Here is a 21,338-nt window from a genome sequence, read left to right as displayed (position 1 = left end):
AGAAGTGTTGTTTTCCATAATTTTAGAACGATTGCAAATGTGACATTGATTTTAAACAACAGTTCAATAAACAAGTAGCATGAAGTTATATTAAGTGACCTTTAGAAGAGATTTTAGACGCAATATTGACTGTTTTTGCTGTAGGAAAAATTGTTCAAATAGTTCAAAACAAAGCCACAGCAGGAAAGCTGCCACGTTTGAGCAACATACAGCTGTGTTACTGAATGATTCAGATTTTTTTAGCGAACGGTGGAGTCAGTGATTCAATGGCCCATTAATAAAGACAGTGGCTACATCCTAGTGAGATTTCATCCTTCCTAGACCAGTACAATCTTTCATTACGCAATGAATTGGACAAGCTCAGTACCGCTTTCTTTTCCGCTAATTATTTTTTGTCAATTGGAATGTGTGCAACGGAGACTGCCTTCCAAGTATTTTTCAAATTGAGATTTGACGGAGCTTGATGAAGTTGCAGTCTAGAGTTACTATGACGCAGCCTTCACCTTTTATATTTAAAAGTATAATTGCACCTTTTTTTCCAACATTTCATATGTATGTATAAAAAATGTGTAAAAAAAAATGAATGAATGTTCTGCTGATTTGGTGCTCAAGAAACATTTCTTATTATTATCAATGTTGAAAAAAGTTTTGCTGCTTAATATTTTTTGTAAACATGATACTCTCTTGTTTTTCCAGAATTCTGATGAGTAGAAAATTCGGTATATTTTTATACTGTCCCTATATGGACTGTCAGTTTTTAGTTTTCTAAGAAGTGTTATTTCAACTGAGTTATAAATGACCATGCCACTTGTCTTTTTAACTGATCTGTGATCTCACCCCACGTTATCATTTCAAGGTTTGTAATGGTGGGTGGTTGTTTGTTTTTCATTTTAACACCGTGACCGTGACTCTGCTGAAAGTTCTTGAGTCTAAAACACTTGACCAGTGGTCATCAGACACACAGGAACAGGGTTCACTTAGGCTACTGCGGCTTGACTGGAGAGCAGGTCATAGACTGTGGAAGGAGGAAGTACAGAGGTAGAATTGCTATTTTAAAAAAAATAGCTTCTGCCCACACAGTTTTCTCAGATAGTTTACATCCTTTTGCTCTTTCCCTGTTGTTGACCCGTGAGAATTCTAAGTAGGCTTTTTGGTGGCAAATACACAGTATGATGGGGTGCATGGCAAAGTGGTTTTAAGATTTAAGGATATTATGCCATTTACTGCTCCACCTTGGGAGGTACATGCAAGGAACTACAGTACGTTACTTAAAAGGTCACACAGGTTTGCTTGAGCTTTGAATCCCATTAAAGAGAAAGTACAATCCTTTACTAAATCCAAAAATAAACCAAACAACCCTAAACCTTATGGTGAAAAGGTCAACCTTGCAGAGGTGTACACCAAAAACAAGCAGACAAAAAATGCAACCACAGCAAATCAAAATAAAAAGTGAGACTTGTGAGAATGGGTCGTTCGGCTCCAACTACGAAAAAGTCACAAAAGTCATATGCTAACAGTTACTATAAAAGTTTTACAAAATGTTTTTCATTAGGAAATAAATGAAAATGAGCTGTATGGCTGCTCCAAGAGAGACTTTAACTGAAATAAAACAACCTAGGGCAGTAACAACATTGACAAAACAAAGCAAGAAATTAGATTTTTTTTAAAGAAATGAATACATTGATGCATTAAACTGTTTAAAAGTTACAGTAAAGACATTTACATTTGACAACATTTTGATTTTCCATCACAGGATTAATTTCAATTAAAAAATAAATTAAAATAGAAGAAAAAAGTGTAGTGTTAAATAGTGTTAAAGTGTAAGTATTATTGTTTTACTGTATTTTTGAGAAAATTTGGTGAACGTAAGAGACTTCTTTAAAAAAAATGTATTTCGATCCCAAACTTTGTAGTATGTCCTCCATAACTACTGCTCTGATCCTTCTTGGCATAAAGTGTACACGTTCATGACAAATTTTCACATCTAATTTTCACCTCCTTGCGTGCCCCTGGTGTTTGATGGGGAGTGTTGCTCAACTTCCCTTCAAAATCCCCTTCAGGTGCCCGATAGTGTTAAGGTCGGGTGAAATACTTTTTTTCACCTTATGAGAATTTATAGTCACTGTCATGTTGAAAAAGTGCCCAACAATGGAGGAGAAGGTAGCATCTTCTGTTTCAAAATTGTGTATGTGAATTCATGACACCTTTGATAAAGCACAACTCCCCCATTCCTCAGAACTTTACTACCACCAAACTTCTCTGCGGGGACCAGGTACTTTTCACTGTACTACAAAAATTGCACCAGACATTTTTTATTTTTTATTTTATTTTGTAACTTTCAGGAGGGTGTTCTCATTTTTGCAACACATTATTTTAATACTTTGATAAGAAAATCTTATGTTCCTAATTAATGTAGACATGCTTCTTTGGTAATCAAGCAGCTTCTTTGGTAATTTGGCGATCAAGCAGACTTGCTGGAACATTATATTTTCATGGAACCCTAATAGGTCTTCTACGTAAAGAGTAATTGCTGAATCTGGTAACTTTCAGAGGGGGTGTATACTCATTTATGCTTTATACTCTGTGTATGTATACAGTATATATCAGCATCATTGGTCAGATGTTATGAGTAGCCAAAGCACAGCCAGGTCAAGTTCACCAGTCAACTGCAGGACACTTAAACAGACCCTCTAACAACACACTTCCAGAATAAACATCTCAGTAAAACACAAACTTATAAAGAACATTCTTGAACTGAATCTATAAGGATATACAGTGTAGATGGTTTCAGGCAGACAACACAGGCACTAACATTCATATTACTCTGTGAAAGATCAGCATGACGCAAACACACATTCACCAGGACTTTAATTCTACAATTAAAGTTTCTTGGAATATTGTATAGTCAGACAGTAAGTATCTCATTAATATTGCTAATGAGGAACTATCTAAGCAGAGAATGGCCAGCTGGCTGTACATTGTCCTACTTATTGCATGACTACTTACCAAATAACTGAATACATGAAAATATTGATTTGAAGTGCGTTTTAGCTTACTTTTATTTGAGAGAAAGAACTGAGCACAGCTTTTTAGGAAACAAGTGGTCAGTTATAGTGCATTATTCGTTGTAGATGACTATTGAATGCTACTATCCTTGCTGAATGAAAGTATTCATGTCTTTAAAAATATATCGTACTCACCCCAAACTTTTGAGTTAATGGTCAGTTATAGAGTTCTCATGGACAACTGTCATTTTTTTTTAGAAATATAATACTGCTGAATTAATTTCACTATTGATCAGTAGCATTACTGTAAATTGCCTGTCTTTATTGTTTGCTTTATAAGAGAACATTATAAATGCTTTCTATTGGTCATGTCTTGTGTAAGGGGAGTGTTAGCCTCTATTAGGTCCAATGTTTCTACACTGTGGCTCAGGAGATTTAACCTCTTTCTTTATCAGGAGACAAATGGCAATAAACCAACCTATCTAAAATGAAATAAAGAGTGACAAAGAGTAGTTCAGTGGAATTAACACAGTCCTTCTGCTTATTTATCTGCAAGTAAATCAGCCGTGCTCCGGGTGCAACTGGTTCCCGAACAGGGTCAAACTCATGCTGCAGCCACTTCAATAACATGACATTAAGAGGAGTGGGCATGAATAAATAGGAGTCATCAGATAAAAGGAAAAATTGATGTAATGTGATGCATGGTTGTTCTCTTGTGAAGAGAATTTAAGACCTCAAGGTTCCCCCATTTTGTTAATACAGAGCGCTGCAGGCTTGCTTATTTTAAGTGGCTTTGGCCTGCTCAGCATAGTAATATTCATTATGGCAGGCTGGATTAAAGGTGAATGCACAAATAAGATAAAATGAACTTTTTCCATCTCTTATCTTCTCAAGGCCCCCTAGTATGGCCTATCCTGACTTTCCAATCTTTAAATCACTTTCTTTCAGTCCTCTCTCAGTGTTTACATGACTTCTGGTAGTCTGTATCCATCTTTTTTTTCTCTCTCTCTCTCTCTCAGTTTTATGACCTAGGTTCACCGGCCGACTCCTCTGGCAGTGCTCCAGGATGTTTGATGACGGACAGTAGCTGTGTGAACATGGGCTTTCCCTCCTGCGGGACCCGGGGCCGCTGCCACGGCGAGTGGGGTTCCTTCAGCTGTCAGTGCACACCTGGGTACAGCGGGCATCAGTGTGAAAAGGGTAATTACTCAGACATGGCTTGGAAACTTTGGGACAACTACTGTTTTCATAAGTGGGAGGTGAGAGAGACCGAGGCTTTGAAGATAAAGCAGATAAGTCATTGCTAAAGAGGATGACTGAATGGATTTGGAAACATTTTTAGTGGGGCAGTGAATATCTTTGAATTGTTCTGTGTAGGAGGGATAGTGTTAGCACCCAGGCAGGATTTTCACACACACTAAATCTTGGCACAAATTGCATTCAGAAGTGTTATGAATTTGTAGAGATTCTTTATGTAATCGCATCCTGCGATATTCTCACAGTGTGTTTTTCACTGCAGTGTTTATGCATCCTTTTTTAAGGACTGCATTTGAAGAACACATTTGTGTTTCACAGAGGTCCCGGAGTACTCTTTTGATGGAAGGAGTCACATACACTTTCAGCTGGCCTTCACGCTCCCGGCCAGACACACGCAGATTCAGGTCCTGGTCCGGACACGCAAACACAGCAGCTCTATCCTCAGCCTGCTGTCCAAAGAGCAGAATGAATATCTCAAACTGGAGGTTAGTGCTTTTGAAAGCATCTCTCTTTTCCTTTCTCATGCCCTTCAGTTCCCTTAAATATGGCTGATGCATTATCAAGGGTTTCCTTCTGCTGGAGATGTACTATTATCTTGTTCCTTTTGAATATAATTTAGTTCTTTTCCAAAGCCTCTTAGAATTGTTTTGATATTCTCAAAAAAAGGGGGGGTTCAATGAAGTTCAAACCATTGACATTAGATAATAGGTATCAAGAACTTACAATAAAGATACGTTAGAAATGTTAATTTCCACACACACTACCATTCAAGTATTTGGTAAGAATTATTAGTGTTTATGAAAAAAAAAAAAGTATCTTAAGGGTCACCAAGGCTGAATTTATTTTAGCAAAAATACAGTGAAAACAGTAATAATGTGAAATGTATAAATTACATTTTAAAATAACAGTTTTGTATTTTAATATATTTTTAAATATAATTTATTTCTGTGATGAAAAAGCTGTATTTTCAGCATCATCACTCCGGTCGTCAGTGTCACATGACCCTTCACATATCATTCTAATATGCATATTTGGTGCTCATGAAACATTTATTATTATCAATGCTGAAAATGGTTAATATATATATATATATATTTTTTTTTTTGATAAATAGAAACCGTAAACTTTTTGGACATTAATTGACATTAATGTGTTAAGAATAAACCTGAATTAACTTTGAACAATATTGTATTTATAATTCAGCATTAACTTAGATATAAAAATAATAGAAATATTGACCACCCTGTTTTTAATGTCTCTTCTGTTTCCCCACAAATTTGTGCCCATGAAAAGTCCTTAAAACAAATGAGCAGCGTTGACCACAAGCATATAAAGATTATTTGTTCTTGATGTGCTCTGTAATAGCAGCCCATCTGCCAGACCCCGCGAACGTTGTTGCAACAGTGGTGCAATGTGAGAATTTGAATGGAGCAACGAGATCGTGTTTAATCATGGAAGCATTAGTATGCGTCTCCCGATTCGTCTGATACACTTGCAGAATGCATGCCGTCTACCCTCTCACTCCAAGGCTGTCTCATTTTTCATGTTTTCATTTTTTTCCTCCCAACACCTGCTTTAAGATTGTGTGGTAGGATTGCTGATTGCTGCTTTGTTTCTCTCCCTCTCTTTCTCTCCCATGTAAAACGTGGGCGATTTATCTGCGGCATGAATTAGACGTGTCTGTGAGATAGAAGACATTTTATATCCCCTAAAGTGGCAGGCTACAGATTGCATTACCTGTTTATATTGTGATTCTTGTGAGGTTTCACAGTGGTGCAGGAACTGATTCTGCCTTTGTGCCATGTGCGAAAAATTAAAACTTAATCTCCTGCTGTGCTCCTCTCAATTACCTTAGCAATAATGCTAATTGATGTGATGTGCCAATATCCATTTAGCATTGCCTGTTGTGTATGATTATGATGCATCAACTCACTGAGACATTTCCAGCAAGGTGTTCTTGTCATCAACGGATGAGGAGGAAATAATAGTTTGATAATCTAATTTCTTCTCAAGAGACTTAGCCGCATGTCCATTAGCGGCAGCAGATTATCAATGTAGTCTGTTTTCCTTGCATTCATGGGATTCTGACTCAGAATATGTTTTACAGATTTATTGAGATGATTTTATCTGATCATTTTAATCATGACACTAGAAAACAGTTATCCCAGCCTCAGATGGATGCTGGTTGTAAAATATAAAGAATGGATTTAAACTTGGTAAATAGTGTTCTACAGAGAAACGTTAAATCATGTTGAGCTAACATGCGCCAGATGCAAAGATGTTTTTGCAGTACTTTAACTTGCAAGTTGATCAAAATCATGTTTCATTGTATTTAGTTTTATTGATGACAGACAGCTCACAGAAAACATTACATTATAGGCCTACATTATTTGAACCCCTTCCATTTTAAATAATTAAATTTCAGCATTCCAGGAGTTTTAAGAGAGTTTAAGATGTTCTTTAAGATTCCCACTCTCTTTAACCTGATTTTTATTGACCTTTCCAGTTGTTCATGATTCACAGTTCACAATTTCTACCTGATAAAATATTTTAGAGCTTGTTATAGCTATATTCACTATATAAAATCTCCATATAATTTAATATATAGTATGTGGTTAATTTACAAGACTTTTCCAGGTCTAGAAATCACACTTTGCAAAATGAGGCTACCTCATATATCATATATCATATATATAAGACTGTGGGAACCCTAGTTCTTTAATGAAAAGTAAAATAAGTAAGGGGATGAATTAAAATGAGATATATCTTGGTTTTCATTAGTTTAGTAGGATATGTTAATGCTTGTTTTGTCTTAAGTCATATTGAGGCCTTTTTGGAAGTTTCCTGAGGCCCCAAGTGAGTCCCGACAATCTGATTGAGAACCAAGGCTCTAAAAGATCAAACAACAACAATCACATACTGTTGTTTCCATGACATATCTTTTGGCTGTGAAACGGGGCCTTATGAAGTCTTATGAAGATCCATCGCTGTGTGTTGGTTTAAAGCTCTTTTTTTTTAATCCATTTGAGCTCAAATTTTGTTTTATTTTTATACAGCTGATTATTTTCTCATTCAATTTGAGCCATTTTATTCCCTCCTCTGAGAAAATGCTTCAGTTCTGCTTCAACACCTGATGTCTCATCCCTTTATAACCAACCACCAAAAATGATTCTTTTAATGATTCCCTAGATTTTGTTATGACATTGATTAACGATGTCTCATAATATTTTTTGCACGTAACAAAATATGAAAATGTGGTTAGGGAAGCCAAACATACTTAATACTATGCACTTAAGATCCAATGGTCCATGATCAAATGCTTCTAATTCTGAAACATGCAACTGGGCAGATGGCTTTACCTGCTGCTCCAGTAGATGGCATTGGTTTCTGGATCATTTGGTGAGGATGAGGGGCGTGGAGGCACGTTTCACATCCACCTGGGTAAAATAGAGAGCAGCTCTACTGTCATTTGTGGGGTAAATCTTAGGGCATAAGGAAAAATCTCAGATTTTCCATGGACAGATTAAAGTTAATGGTCTTGTTAATTAGAATGCCTTGAGGTTTTTAATACCTACCCAGCATAGACTCAGCCTTGAAATATTCTAACAATCCGGTTTGAGATTATCTTGTGAGCTGTACCGCAGGTGAAATTCAGTAGGCTGTTGGAGAGGAGGAAGTTCAAAGAGGTCGATCGTGTTTATTCGTGTATACCGTTTACAGGTTTTGTACAACTGTATACAAATGTGAGAGAGCCTCACTGCCTTTTGCATCATTGTTTAGTCGTGTTTTTTCCTTCACAATAAAGCCAGTATGTCAGGGAGTCTGGCAAATTATGCTCTCTGGGACACATGCAGAAAGACTCTAAGAATTTAAATGAAGGTTGGGGCTCTCTTCAGGAGATTGGCTAACCGCTCTCCCTCACAAACTAATACATACATATTTCCTCCAGATATGGAGCTATGGCTAGTAAGCATTTACTTGTAAAGTAAAACACCTGTTAAATTATTATTATTAGACTGTTAAAAATAAGGCAAAGACATTACAGTGAAGGGCTCGTTGAATGTTGAATGATTCAAAGCACAAAACTGATGGCTTTTATACTGTACTTTATTACACACTTTATCTTTCATGCCCTCATAAATAATAAAACTTACCTTAGAAACACTTGATTTATAAGAAGCAATCAGTATAAGAAGAGCATAAAACTCACACAAAGGGAAAGAGAGAGTAAAAGAAAGTCTCACAGCTGACCCCTAGAGAGTCTGAGAGGCAACACAAGAATATAGTGGCAAACCTCACTGACACCATATTGAATTTTTTGCTCCCATTGTCTCCAATTAAAGGACTGATATGTTTAATTCTGTTAGTGCTCAGTCGTTTTATCCGATTCTGGCCCAGTCTGATGTCTTCAGTCCCCAATGGGTCTATTCCTTACCATACTGAGCCTCTTTCGCTCTTTTTACCTTTACTTTACTACCACTGTTTTCATAATTTCACAATTGTTCTTTGTCTTTGGCTCTATATTTTCTCTTGATTCCTCATATAATCTGCAAAACTATACATTAATTTTATCCGCTGACAGCATTCTCTTTCTTTTCTCCTCCCACTTTCTTAGATCTATCAGGGTCTGTTAAGTGTCTTCTACAACCTCGGTGATGGGGACTTCAACTTGACAATGCCCTCTTATCGTTTAGACAACGGAGAATGGCATGACATTCACTTAGATCGGCACGACAGCGAGTTGACCCTGCGCCTGGACGGCGGTGGAGGGCGGCGAGAGATCACGGGATCACTGGGTCGCAGTCGGGAGATTGTTATTGATCCCGCTGTGGTGATGCTGGGCAACTCATTCCCTTCAGGACATAACAAGAGCTTCCAAGGTGAGGTACAGGTGTGTTCCTGAAGCTCAACCGGTAGAGCACAAAAAGGCAATGGCACGAATATGATTAGCAGGGAATCATATTCCCAATGCATGTAACCACAGTATATAAGTATACACTACCATTCCAAAGTTTGGGGGTGATAAGATTTTTTTTTATATATTTTTGAAAGAAGTCTTGTATATTGACTTATATAAAATTAACAATTTAAAACAGCTCATATCTATTTGAATATACTTCAAAATGTAATTTATTCCTGTGATCAGCATCATTACTCCAGTCTTCAGTGTCACATGATCCTTCAGAAATCATTCTAATATGCTGATTTGCTGCTCAAGAAACAATTCTTATTATTATCATCAGTGTTAAAAATAGTTGTGCTGCTTAGTGTATTTGTGCGGAAACAGCATTTATTTGAAATAGATATCTTTAGTAACATTATAAATAGGGATGCACCAATACCACTTTTTCCTGAACGAGTCTGATACGATACTTTTAGTTTCAGTACTTGCCGATACCTGTATTTTCATTGCATTTTTAATTTTTAAAAATATTCAGCAGAGAAACCAAAAGAATATGAATCAAATAGACATTTCCTTCAGTTATTTTCATGCCTAATTATGCCTGTTAAAATGTATTGTAGGAACATAATATTGTTCATATTATTGCTCTATCATATTTTATCTTGAATTTAATAGCACAATGAATATTTAGAGCTGCTCTCCAGCAGGGCTCAACCAGTCAAGAGCAGTGAGTGATTTACTCTTGTCTTTTGTTGTTTGATTAACATTGAGGACAAAGACAGCAGTAGGTTTATTAGGCTGCTGTCAATTTAAGAGCTGCACGGTTCTACTGTACTGTTACACGCGTTTTCTTTTCAACTGTTTACGTTCACTTAAGACATAACTGACTATGTTTCACAAGGATACCTGCCTATGCAGGCATTTTGGCATAATTTTGTGTGAATTTTCCCTTTCAAGCACAAGACATGAAAGAGAACTTGATTCAATAGGCAATTTGCAATATGCTGTCTGAGAAGCAGCTTTTTGGACGTGCGCTTCGGGTGTTTGCACAAAGAAAACTTATTTGTAACAGTTCATGTTATTACTTGCACATATTATTTAGTTTTAATTCATCGATCATCATTTATGAGCATGCAACAGAAGTATGCGCGCGCTCTCTCTCTTTATGGTCAGATAGCGTTAGTAATATGCTCCTCATTTTACTTTCTTTGCTATTGCCATATCCGACCAAACTACAAACTTCCCAGCGATGTCTATGCAAAAGGGATGTGCACTCAACAAGCTAAAGTTTCTGTGCCGCTGCGTGCTCAATCCTCTCCGTGCGTTTCATTTATCATCTTGCACACACCAGATATAGGTGTAAATATTTAATTTGTTTAACATTCTATTAATTTGATTCATTTACTTCATAGACATCCTTCTCTGATATATCCATTCTACTCTCTGTTTGCTCTGTTGTCTGTGTTTCTTTGTCACATGCACTGTACTGAACACGGTTGTTGGTATTTATAGTACATGAGCGTGGTATCGGGCCCAGTACTGATACTGATATCGTTATCGCTGCATCCCTAATTATACATTTATTTACTAGCACTTTTGCTCAATTTAATGTATCCTAAATGAAAGTATAAATTTCTTTAAAATAAAAATAATATTTAATTAAATTTAATATTTATGCTAACCCCCAATTTTTTAACAACTTTGTACATTGTAATGTTTTGTAATGTAGGTACTGGTAAATCTCTGGATATGGTTATGATGGAGAAGGACAGGAGATGCATTGGATTTATTCTGGATCATTTTCATTTCACCTTAGTATTGCGCTTTTCACAATACATATAATTTTAAAGGGGTGGTTGAATATGATTTCACTTTTCTAACTTTAGTTAGTGTGTAATGTTGCTGTTTGAGCATAAACAACATCTGCAAAGTTACAACGCTAAAAGATCAAAGCAAAGGGAGGTATTTTATTTTAAAGAAATTGCTTTTTAAGGACTACAACAAACGACTGGTAGGGACTACACGACATTCCTCCCAGGCATCACTAACCCTAAAATTTACATAAACCCCGGCCCCGGAACACGATTTATGGATTATCAAGACAGAATTTGCTACAGATAAGCTACATAAATTCATCAACTAACCATTCAGAAATGTTGTCTACATGTTGTCACTTCTTCTTGGAGTCTCTCCATCTTTCTGACTCCGGTTTGAACATAAAAGGCTAAAAGTTTTTGAAATTTTCAGTGCACGTGAGGTAAATGTGAGGTAAAAGGACACAAGCTGTTGGAGCTCCGCCCCCTGTGCCGGGAGCAGTAGCTCATTTGCATTTAATGGAACAGACACAAAAACTGTGCATTTTTGTTCACCCTCAAAAAGTGACAATTTTAACATGCTATATAAAAATATCTGTGGGGTATTTTGAGCTAAAACTTCACATACACACTCGGGGGACATCAAAGACTTATTTTACATCTTGTGAAAAAGGCGTTATACCACCCCTTTTAAGCTGCTTTACAGAAAATGCATGTTTCTACATTACAATTAAGAGTGATCTGTTATTAGAGGTGACTGTGTCAAAGTAATGTCCATATGGCAGTAATGTCCAGTTCTAAGATAAGATAAATCATGCAGTTAGCTAACATCTAGTATTTGTTTAAAGGGGACCTATTATGCAAAATTCACTTTTATATTGTTTTTGAACATAATTATGTGTCTGCTATGTCGTGTGTACACAACCACCCTATTATGGTAAAAATCCATCCACTCTGTTTGTTATTTTCCCCATAAATCAGAAACAGTGTCTCAAAACAGCCGCTCAGGAATGCATTCAGTTGTGATGTCACATACTGTAGGTATAAGCCCTGCCAACGGCTAGCGATGGAATTGGCCCCATTAGCTAAGCTCCTCCCTTAAGTTAGCTGTACACAGTCCGCCATGTTCATTATGGATAAAGGATAAAAAGGATAAACATTTATCACATAAAAATATTAATCCAAATCTGTTTTTTTACCAGTAATTTTATGAATTTAGCATGAAATTCAGTGCGTAAAATAAGCTTCTAGGTGAAAAAATAAGCGAATGTTAGCGAATAATTGTGTAGGGATAGAACTATTTATCCAAGTCTTCTGAAACCAATCAATCACTGAGAGTGTTCACTGCTGGTGGTTCACTGAGTTTGCTCTCAGGGTTACAGTGTGTTTGGGAAACGAAGCCCTGAACAATGCTTATTAGATGACGGAGAACATCTACAATTTCACAATAACTAAAAGTTTGCGCAATGGTTCAAAATGTTGACATCAGTAAGATTTTTAAATGAAATTAATCTTTTTATTCAGCTAGGATCGATGCATTAAATTGTCATAACCTGTCATAATGACAAACAAACTCAGGTGTTTCATTAAAGGGAGAGGAAACTGCTTGTTGAGACAAATGTTTTTTAGTTTAAAATCGAATCCTGGTAACAATAGCCTGTTTAATAACATTAACACGTGCTAAATTAAACCCAACATAATATGAGCTTAAAGGAACACATTGCTGACAAAAAAGGCAGCACCAAATACAGTCCCCTGATTGTTCATTCCCATTCCCATCTTGTCTGTCCAGAGTTGGTCGCAATAGATGAATTGGTCACAGAAAATAAAATGGAGTCAATATGTCAAAGTACATGGAGAGCTGTGGACAACTCCAATAAACACTGTAGAATGACATTTTGAGCTAACAAAAATACTGCATCCCATGGCCAGAAATCCAATCGCTGAGTTACATCAGAGTGCCTTAAAGAAGACTGCCATTTTACCGCTAATCCAATTTAACTTCAGTCAGAGAAAGAACTTAGCCAGCACATGTGTACATCACACAGACGAATCTGTACAGCTTTATCAGCTAATTCATACTGCTGTTCCTCTATCTGTCATGATTACACACTGTTGTATTGACTCATGAAACATTAATAGGAAGGATTAATTCATAATAGCCTCAAATGCACCTTCAGTGTAGAGGAGACGCACAGCTAGCATGAAACAGACAGCGGTAGGGAAGGGAGACAATGATATGTGACATGAAAGAGAAGAGGGAGGGAATAGTCCCATGCGCACAGCACACATACAGCCGTGATGGTTAGCCTCAGGCACACACTTTGTGTGTTTATTAAATGGACTCTAAAAGCACTTTTCTTAAAAGCTCAGAATATGAGTGGATCATGTTGAGCTCAGTTTGTCTATGTGTGCTTGTTTTTAAGAAGCAAGTGTGTGTTATGTAGGTGTAAGAGGAGGATTTACACTTTGTTTTGTTTTTCCTCATTGGCACAGGCTGTATGCGGGACCTGAGGCTCAATGGGCGGTTTATTCCTCTGGATGGTCAGGCCAGAGAGGGAGTGTCTGTGGCCAGCTCTCAAGGTGTGTCTTTGGGTTGTTCCTCCGACTCCTGCCGGAAAAACCAATGCAGCCCCCCCTTTACCTGTGTGGACCTGTGGAGAATCCATGAATGCAGGTAAACAGATACTCATATATGGGTCTCCTCCTATTGGGGAAAATTGTTAGTCATAGTACACTGTAAAAAAAAAAAAAAAAGGTTGCTGCCTTAAATGTTTAAGTACAATTAACTTGGATGTTTAAGTCATAAAAACTTAAATTACATTAAACTGACTTGAAAAATGAAAAGTTGAATCTGTGAAAAGTTGAAAAGTGAATCTTATATAACTTATTACAAAAGTATAAAATTGCTTAACTTATTATGAGTTAAAGCAATGTAAAAACATGTTGTCATATTGATCATATCATTTTTTACTGTGTAGAAATTATGCCAAAACAGGGACAGGGAAATGTAATACATTTTCACACGATAAATATTGAAGTGATTTCTTTGCTTTACTCTGTTTAGCATAGTTTTAACCTGTAAAAACTGTGTTATTTTTACTATCATTGAGATAGTATTATTGTTTTTATTAATATTTTGAATTAGTTTTTAATTTAATGTTTTAATGGTAGTTAAAGTTTTAATCATTTTGTTGTGTTTTTGTCATTTTCAAAAAAAAAAATGTCAATATCATTTTAAGTAATGTTGGTTTTAGATTTAGTTCATTCAGTGTAGTTAAATACAGATAAAAAAAATGAAAATTATACGTTTCTTTGGCAACTAGCTGAAATTATAATTGGGGAAAAAATTTTTTTTATTGTTTTATTTTTAGTTTTACTTAACTAAAATAACCCTGAATTAAAAAAAAAAAAATTGATGAAGACATAGTAAACAGATTCCATGTTTTGGAAACTGGTTCGTTTTAATAAAAATCCTCTCTAATCTGCTCAATGTAGGACACACAAACACACATACAGTAGTAGGGGGCTTGGCCGTATGCACTTTGGCCCTGGGGTTATGTATAAACATACCTCAGTCAAAGGCAGGTACATGTATGAAGTCTGTGGGCCGCTCTTCACCCCAGACCTGTCCACTGTCCTCTCTTACTGTGAGATCTGTGCAGCTGCTGTGTAGTCGATTGTGTCTTTGATTGCATGTTGTTTTTTGCCTCTGACTTGCTGACAGGTTTTCCTGTTCTTGTTCTTATCTTATCTTACCTGATCTGTGCCGGTCACATTTAGATTTTTAGAGTATGTTAAGATTTTTTTATCACATATTCTTTCAGCGATCCATCGGTTCTACACTGATTTCCTGGACAAAGAAAAATGCAACGTGATCCCAAGCTTGTTTTATTCACACAGGGTTTTAAACATACCAGCTCACTGTGAGCGGTTTCACAATCACAAACACTGTTGTTGTACCGTTTTTAGATGTACCAAAAAAGCTTTCCTTTTTTATTGACCAATGTTATTGAATTTCTCTTGTAGCGCCAAACAAAATAGTTTAATATGGTTTCTAAATATGTTTTTCCATATTGAAGAAATGTACACTTTAATTAAAGTGACAGTTAACCTATTATGTAAAATTCTGTCATCATTTGCTCTCTTGTTGTTGCAAACCTGAGCGACTTAATGGAATAAGGTGTTGACAGTACAGGATACCATTATTTACTAAGAAATGTTAATGAATAAAAGTGATGTTAATTCAGCCAGCGCACATACCTGTATTTTCTTCCTGTTTTCGGTCGAAGTCCACAGTAATCGATTGTCGAGTTCACGCGCATAGGTTTAGTTACCTATGATCACGCGCGTGAACTCGACAATCGACTACTGTGGACTTTGACCGAAATACTTTTATTCATATCTTTCACATCTACTGCAGTCAGATTGACCCGCGTTCACTCTGAAGGAATCACTCACATGGCTGGGCACTTGTAATGACACATCAAGGATGTTAAGAGGCTAAAAGCAGGTTTAAAACTTGCCCCATTGAAGTCAACAGGGTGCAAATTTTAAAAAGAGGATAACACGGTGTAGGCAACACCGATTTTTGTCATTGTTCTCTGTACTGACAGCACTCCAAATTGACAAAAAAATGAGCTCAATGTTAAAATTGACCGGAGTTCTCCTTTAACTGTCATGAATTATTTACTGAATCTATTGGACGTAGTTTATATTTTAGCATTTAAACACTGAACCCGTCAGTCCTTTTTTTACATACACGTTAATATATTATCATTTGATTAATGTATCAACCCTTTTTGTCTCCTCCAATCGCAGGTGTCCCCCAGGTCACATGGTCAAGGCAAACTCCACTGGCAAATTCTGCATGTACACGCTATGTGCGAGCCGCCCATGTCACAGGGGCACGTGTGTGGCACAGTCGCCCTCCAAATTCACATGCCAATGTCCAGAGGGCTACCGTGGCCGGCACTGCGAGGTGACGCTGGCCATCTACCGAGACGACGTGGGTCTCAGTTTCAGCTCCCTTTTCGCCATATGCATCTGCTTTATGGCCCTGCTAGGTACCTATCTTCAGCATGTACTCTTAAAATCTCATCATTCACTCACCCTCATGTCGTTACAGCCGGCAATATGGGTAATAATATTAATTATTATCATAATACAAGTGCTTAAGTGGTGTTGCTACATTGATAAATGTGAGTTGTTGCATTAAGAGTGACCTAATCAAAATAAATTTTGGTGCATTTTACAATTTTAATCATGTCTCTCACAGTCAACACGCCAGTTGTTGGTTTACTGCGAAATATTAGTTTCAGTAGGAGCCTTAAATTAATGTATCAGCCTCTGGTGTTTGTCACATAAATATTAACTGTGCTCTTCCTCCTCTGCTGAACCTCATGTATTTTTAAAACTTATTTTGGTGGTTGGCATTTCAATATTCTTGCCTTGCTCTTGTTGTAGCTGTTAAGAGTTTGGCATACATGTATATATTTCATATATATGCCAAGGTTTCGTGTTCCCATGTGTATCATTTTTTCTCGCATTGTCTGACAGCGGTAAAGAACACAGTCTAGATAATCAATGATCATGACTGCTGAAACTGATATTAACTCCCTTCGTTCCTCCGTCCTCATCTGCCTACATTGATATGCTCGAGGCCAAAGGGAACTAAACAATCTTTTTCCTCCTCTCGCAGTTTCATTCCATTATAGATTTGACATGACCTTATTCATTCTCAGCTCCAGTTGCTTTTTAAAGTGTTAATTTCTTGATTTGTAGGCACAAACTGTGCTGTTTACCTAAGCCGGGCTGGAAATTGAGATCAATGCACTAGGGTTTTGGGCAGAATTTCAATGGTCCTGACCGTCCTCAACTGAATTTAAGTAGCCAGTACGTTTTTTTTGTATCCCCTCCTTCGTCTGTGTTTTTTCTTCTTCATTGTTTTTCTGCATTCCATTCTGTCGGTTTGGAACGATTCCAAATAGAGACAATCAGCGATAAATGTGGTTCGAGTGCTCTCTGCCATATGAAAGGCTTCGGCGTAACATTAAGAAGATATTTTTTCTTCTTTTAAGGCGGTTAATAGGTTTAGCGCACCGTGCTACACTACGCCTCCACCTAACCAGACAGGACTCGCTCTTCCCTGTTGAAAACAGCCCCCCTGCAGACTAACATATCACTACAGCAAAGAGGGAAAAGGTCCATCCGTTAAACCCCAGGAACATATAATAATGTGATGGCTCTGAACAGGAGGAGAGGGATTTTGAATTGTTCTTCTGAATGTTACTTTTGAGAGACCAAGTGACTCAGTACGCAGTTACCTCAGAAGACTGAAAAAGACATGCATTTATAGAGTATACATGATGATCTTTTTTAAAGAACCAAAATAATATATTTTATAGACGGTATATGTGTGTAAATGAATTGCTATTTGTACTTGTGATTCACCAGTGTGGAGAGGCATCATTTGTCCTCTATTACACCTGGATTGTCAAGTGTCTTTCTACAGCGAAGCTGATATGCAGATTTGACATTCACTCAGTGTAGATGCTCACCTGCGGGAATAACCACCCTTCATAACATCAAAAGATGGACTTGAATGATTATGGTTTATAGTGCTCTTTGACAATCTCTCACTCTTTGTGGCTCTCATGGGATCTTTTTTTAATGTCTTTGTGAAAAAGTTTATTTCAGTTGAGAGACTATTAAAATTATGCCCCATAAGTCATTTTTATACCTACATTTGGATCTCAGGACTTCAGTAATTTTTTTCATTCAACTAAATGTGACTAGACTGTCCTTCCACATGTGTTATCACATATTAATTTTCCCAATCATTAGCCATTTCATGACAGAATGTTCTGTGATAAAGTGTCTATAATTTACATTGCACTTGTCAATTTGGTTGTTTAAAAGCACAGATCTGGCATGTTAGAGCATGGACTTTATGTGAGACTACATTTACATTGGAGGGAAAAGGGAAAATGTCTCATTAGTATTTTAACCACAGTTTGAAGAAAAGTCATAATGCAAGCCATTTGTTCAATTAGCCACTTGAATCCAACTGTCATGTTTTAATCTATGTGAAGTGTCATGTCTTAAATACTGAGTGCAATTTATTAACCCAAATTATCTCAGAACCATAAAATTACTCACAGCAAATTGATTGCTGTGACCTTGCATTGTGTTTTACATTTTATATTTGAAATTACAGTCCAGTATATTTAAAGGCCGTGTTGCAGGTTTTTTTTTTCATCGAATTTGTGCTATTTACTTGTTGGTAATAAACATTTAAACTGTTATCCATTGTATTTTATGTCGTTGGGTATCACAAAGCGGAATATAATACGAAAAAGTAGAGCGGTTTGCAACGACTCTCCTTTCCCCCACAATGCCATTACGTCACGTTGGGGAGAGAATTTACCAAAGCCCGCGGCCCGCATTGAGAGTGACTAGAGAGACGAGTAGCAGACGAGAGTATTCAGATAACGTTAGCGCAGATTATAGATAAATAAATAGATATAGATAGACAGACAGATAAATAGATAGATAGATAGGCTAGTATAGAGAGATAGGCAGACAGCCAGATAGCATAACGTTAGCAATAGCATAGATAGCTAGCAGCTAGATAGATAAATTATTTATATATAGAAATATATAACGTTAGGTAGATTGACAATGGTGAACTACTGTTTGTGCTGGGTGTAAAAACTCTGGATGCTGAGTGAGGCACGTCACATCTGGTCGCGGGGTGAGCTCGACCAGCGACCAAAACGCACTCACTTCCCTACAGCACAACAAGCTTTCCAACGCAGTTTCCATGGGACGGCACCGCCGCCGGCGCCCACACAAGCACCTGCCGAACACAGCGACAGACACGCGGCGGCTACGTTTGCAACAACATTTTCACCGGAGGAAGAGATAAACGCTTAGAAACACCCATATAGCTAGCATGATGCCTTCTATTTCTAGATGAAAAGAAAAAAAAAGTGTGGTTATTGTGCACTGCTGCTCGTAGACTAGCTCCAGTGCTCATTGCTGCGTTGTTAAATGATAGCAACTCACCAGAACACTTCACCAACTCTCCACTCATTCTCCTCGGACCATGCATTTAATTATTAAGTATTTACGACATTGTGGTGGCGTTTAATTGCGTTCAACTCGTAAATACGATCTATACGAGATGGCTTGAACGCACCATAATACTAGGCTGAGGCTAGCTTTCCTCCACTTCTCCCCAACGTGACGTCATCACCGAGTTGCGTAAAAAAACCGTTAATACCAAAAACGTAAAAAACTGGTCTTTAAGGCCATTTTTGGGACATTTTAAAAATGATATACATATCTTGAGTGATTTATGTACCCATTAATCGACAGTGGTTGTTAACCTGCAACATGGCCTTTAAGTCCAACTAAAAACAGACTAATTAATTCACCTTTTGAATTGATGCGTTGTGCAGGGATTTATGGCATTCTGACTTTTACATTAAATGAAACAGAACTTTTGAAGATGAACAGTTTAAGATGCAGATGAACAACAGTGATCTGTTTTTTCCCCAAGTTTAGAGATAATGGAGAAAACACATTTACATTTGTTTTACACATATACATCAAAACTTCTCCTCAGCTTCTTTTGTTTTTATGTTGAGCTAATGATACTGTATTTTCTGTCTTTACTTCTACGGTGACACAAAGCATGTTCATTAATATAGAATTAATTGGTGTTTATTGGTTGTTTTCATGGGGACAGTTAGGTTCAGGTTTTGCTACCAGTGTGGTGACTGTGTGTGTGTATGTGGGTCTGGGTTTGCCTACATCATGGGTCAACAGTCATGTCAGTGCAAACATGCTGGATTTTTTTATTATTTGATCTTCTGTTGAGGCTCCAGGGCATTTGAAGCCAAGCAGTGGTGAGCTGCAAAACTGAGTGCTGTGTGTGTGCGTGTGCGTGCGTGCGTGCGTGTGTGATGGATGAAAGTGGGAAATAAAATGAAACTGTGTGCGATAGTATGTAACCTTTATTATTATCTTTATATGTGTGTGTAGATTATTCCATGTGAGGATAGTGGTAAATGTCAGTGCCATATGGTCATACTGATTTGAAGCATTTGAAGGTGGAGAGTGTCTGCTTTTTTTCTTGAGATTTGTTACTGACATATGGGCCTGAATTGTGAGTGTGAAGGTTTTAGTATAATGTGTTTTGTTTTTGGATACGGATCTGGATATTCTTTAGTTTAGCATTTTCTACTTCATACTAATGTGTCTCAGGTGTGATCAGATAGAAAGACCATGTCACATTAAAATACTAAGCGTTACACTCTTAGTACACGCTCTTTTTCTGTTTTTACTGACATATAAAAATAGAGCATGACGGAGCATTTACAACCCATTTTGTCAAAGTGGCGCTGATTATTATATGTCGGTGCAATCTTTGTTACAAATTACGGTTACACTTTATTTCGATGGTCAACTTTAGACATTCTACTAACTATAAGTAACTTTGCAACTACATGTCAAGTAACTCTCATTAGAGTATTAGTAGACTGTTGGGGTTCAGGTTAGTAGAATGAGTTGATGTACAGTAGTTGCAAAGTTACTATGTAACTTAGTCAGTATGTCTGTTGGAGGACCATAAAGACTTTAAAAGGGACTTTGGTGACCATCAAAGCGTTAGTAGATATTAAAGTCCGCGTGAACCGGAAGTTGCAAACGACTTTTCTCCAGTGTTGTGACGTATTTCCCAGTGCAACGGAATATTGAACAGAGGGCAGGGTTTTACTCTAGCGCTCCTCCTCTCCATCTCTGCTCATAGCAGACTTAGACGGTTTGAGGGGAGTGGTTAAGCGTTTCCCAACCCAAGCCGTCAAACCTACATCATCAGAGAAGGAACGCCATTCCAGACCGGAAGTAACTTTTCAGACTTTGATTAAAGATTACGATGGCAAACCATTTTTTTCTGTGTATTAACTTGCACGGATTAATTGTTCACCACAAGACTAGTAATATCCGCTAACAAAGTAAATAGTGTCAATTTTGATTTCAGTTGGACTTTAAGCATACAGTCTACTAATACTCTAATAAGAGTAAGTTGACACATGTAGTTACTATGTTACTATAACTAATTTTTAGTGCCTACTAATTTATCTTTTCTTCTCTTCCTCTCTCCTTCTCTGCTTTCTCATTCTTTGTGTTTTCTTGTATTTAAAAATAAATCCAGGGCTTCTTTTAGAGAGCATCAATGCTAAAATGAATAATCGCATGCATTAAATGGATGAACAATGCGTTTCATTTAATAAAACCAAATGTGTTGTCCAGGCATTGATTTATTGTGTTTTCCTTAAGAAACACAATACA

At 37.1% G+C, this 21,338-nt stretch overlaps 1 protein-coding gene across 2 annotated transcripts in view; it reads left to right on the top strand.

The window, feature by feature from the left end:
- Positions 1 to 21,338, top strand: part of LOC307155437 (neural-cadherin) — a 314,766-nt gene that overhangs the window by 289,769 nt on the left and 3,659 nt on the right. For both annotated transcript variants that reach the window (XM_079866045.1, XM_079866044.1), the window contains 5 exons: positions 4,025 to 4,205; positions 4,581 to 4,747; positions 8,878 to 9,142; positions 13,476 to 13,656; positions 15,801 to 16,045. In XM_079866045.1, the coding sequence (XP_079722171.1) occupies positions 4,025 to 4,205; positions 4,581 to 4,747; positions 8,878 to 9,142; positions 13,476 to 13,656; positions 15,801 to 16,045 (1,039 nt within the window). The remainder of the gene's footprint in view (positions 1 to 4,024; positions 4,206 to 4,580; positions 4,748 to 8,877; positions 9,143 to 13,475; positions 13,657 to 15,800; positions 16,046 to 21,338) is intronic.

This window comes from Squalius cephalus (genome assembly GCF_949319135.1).
Source record: "Squalius cephalus genome assembly, chromosome: 3".
Taxonomy (NCBI): domain Eukaryota; kingdom Metazoa; phylum Chordata; class Actinopteri; order Cypriniformes; family Leuciscidae; genus Squalius; species Squalius cephalus.
The sequence above is the reverse complement of the archived record's forward strand: the minus strand, read 5'-3'. Positions and strand labels throughout refer to the sequence as shown.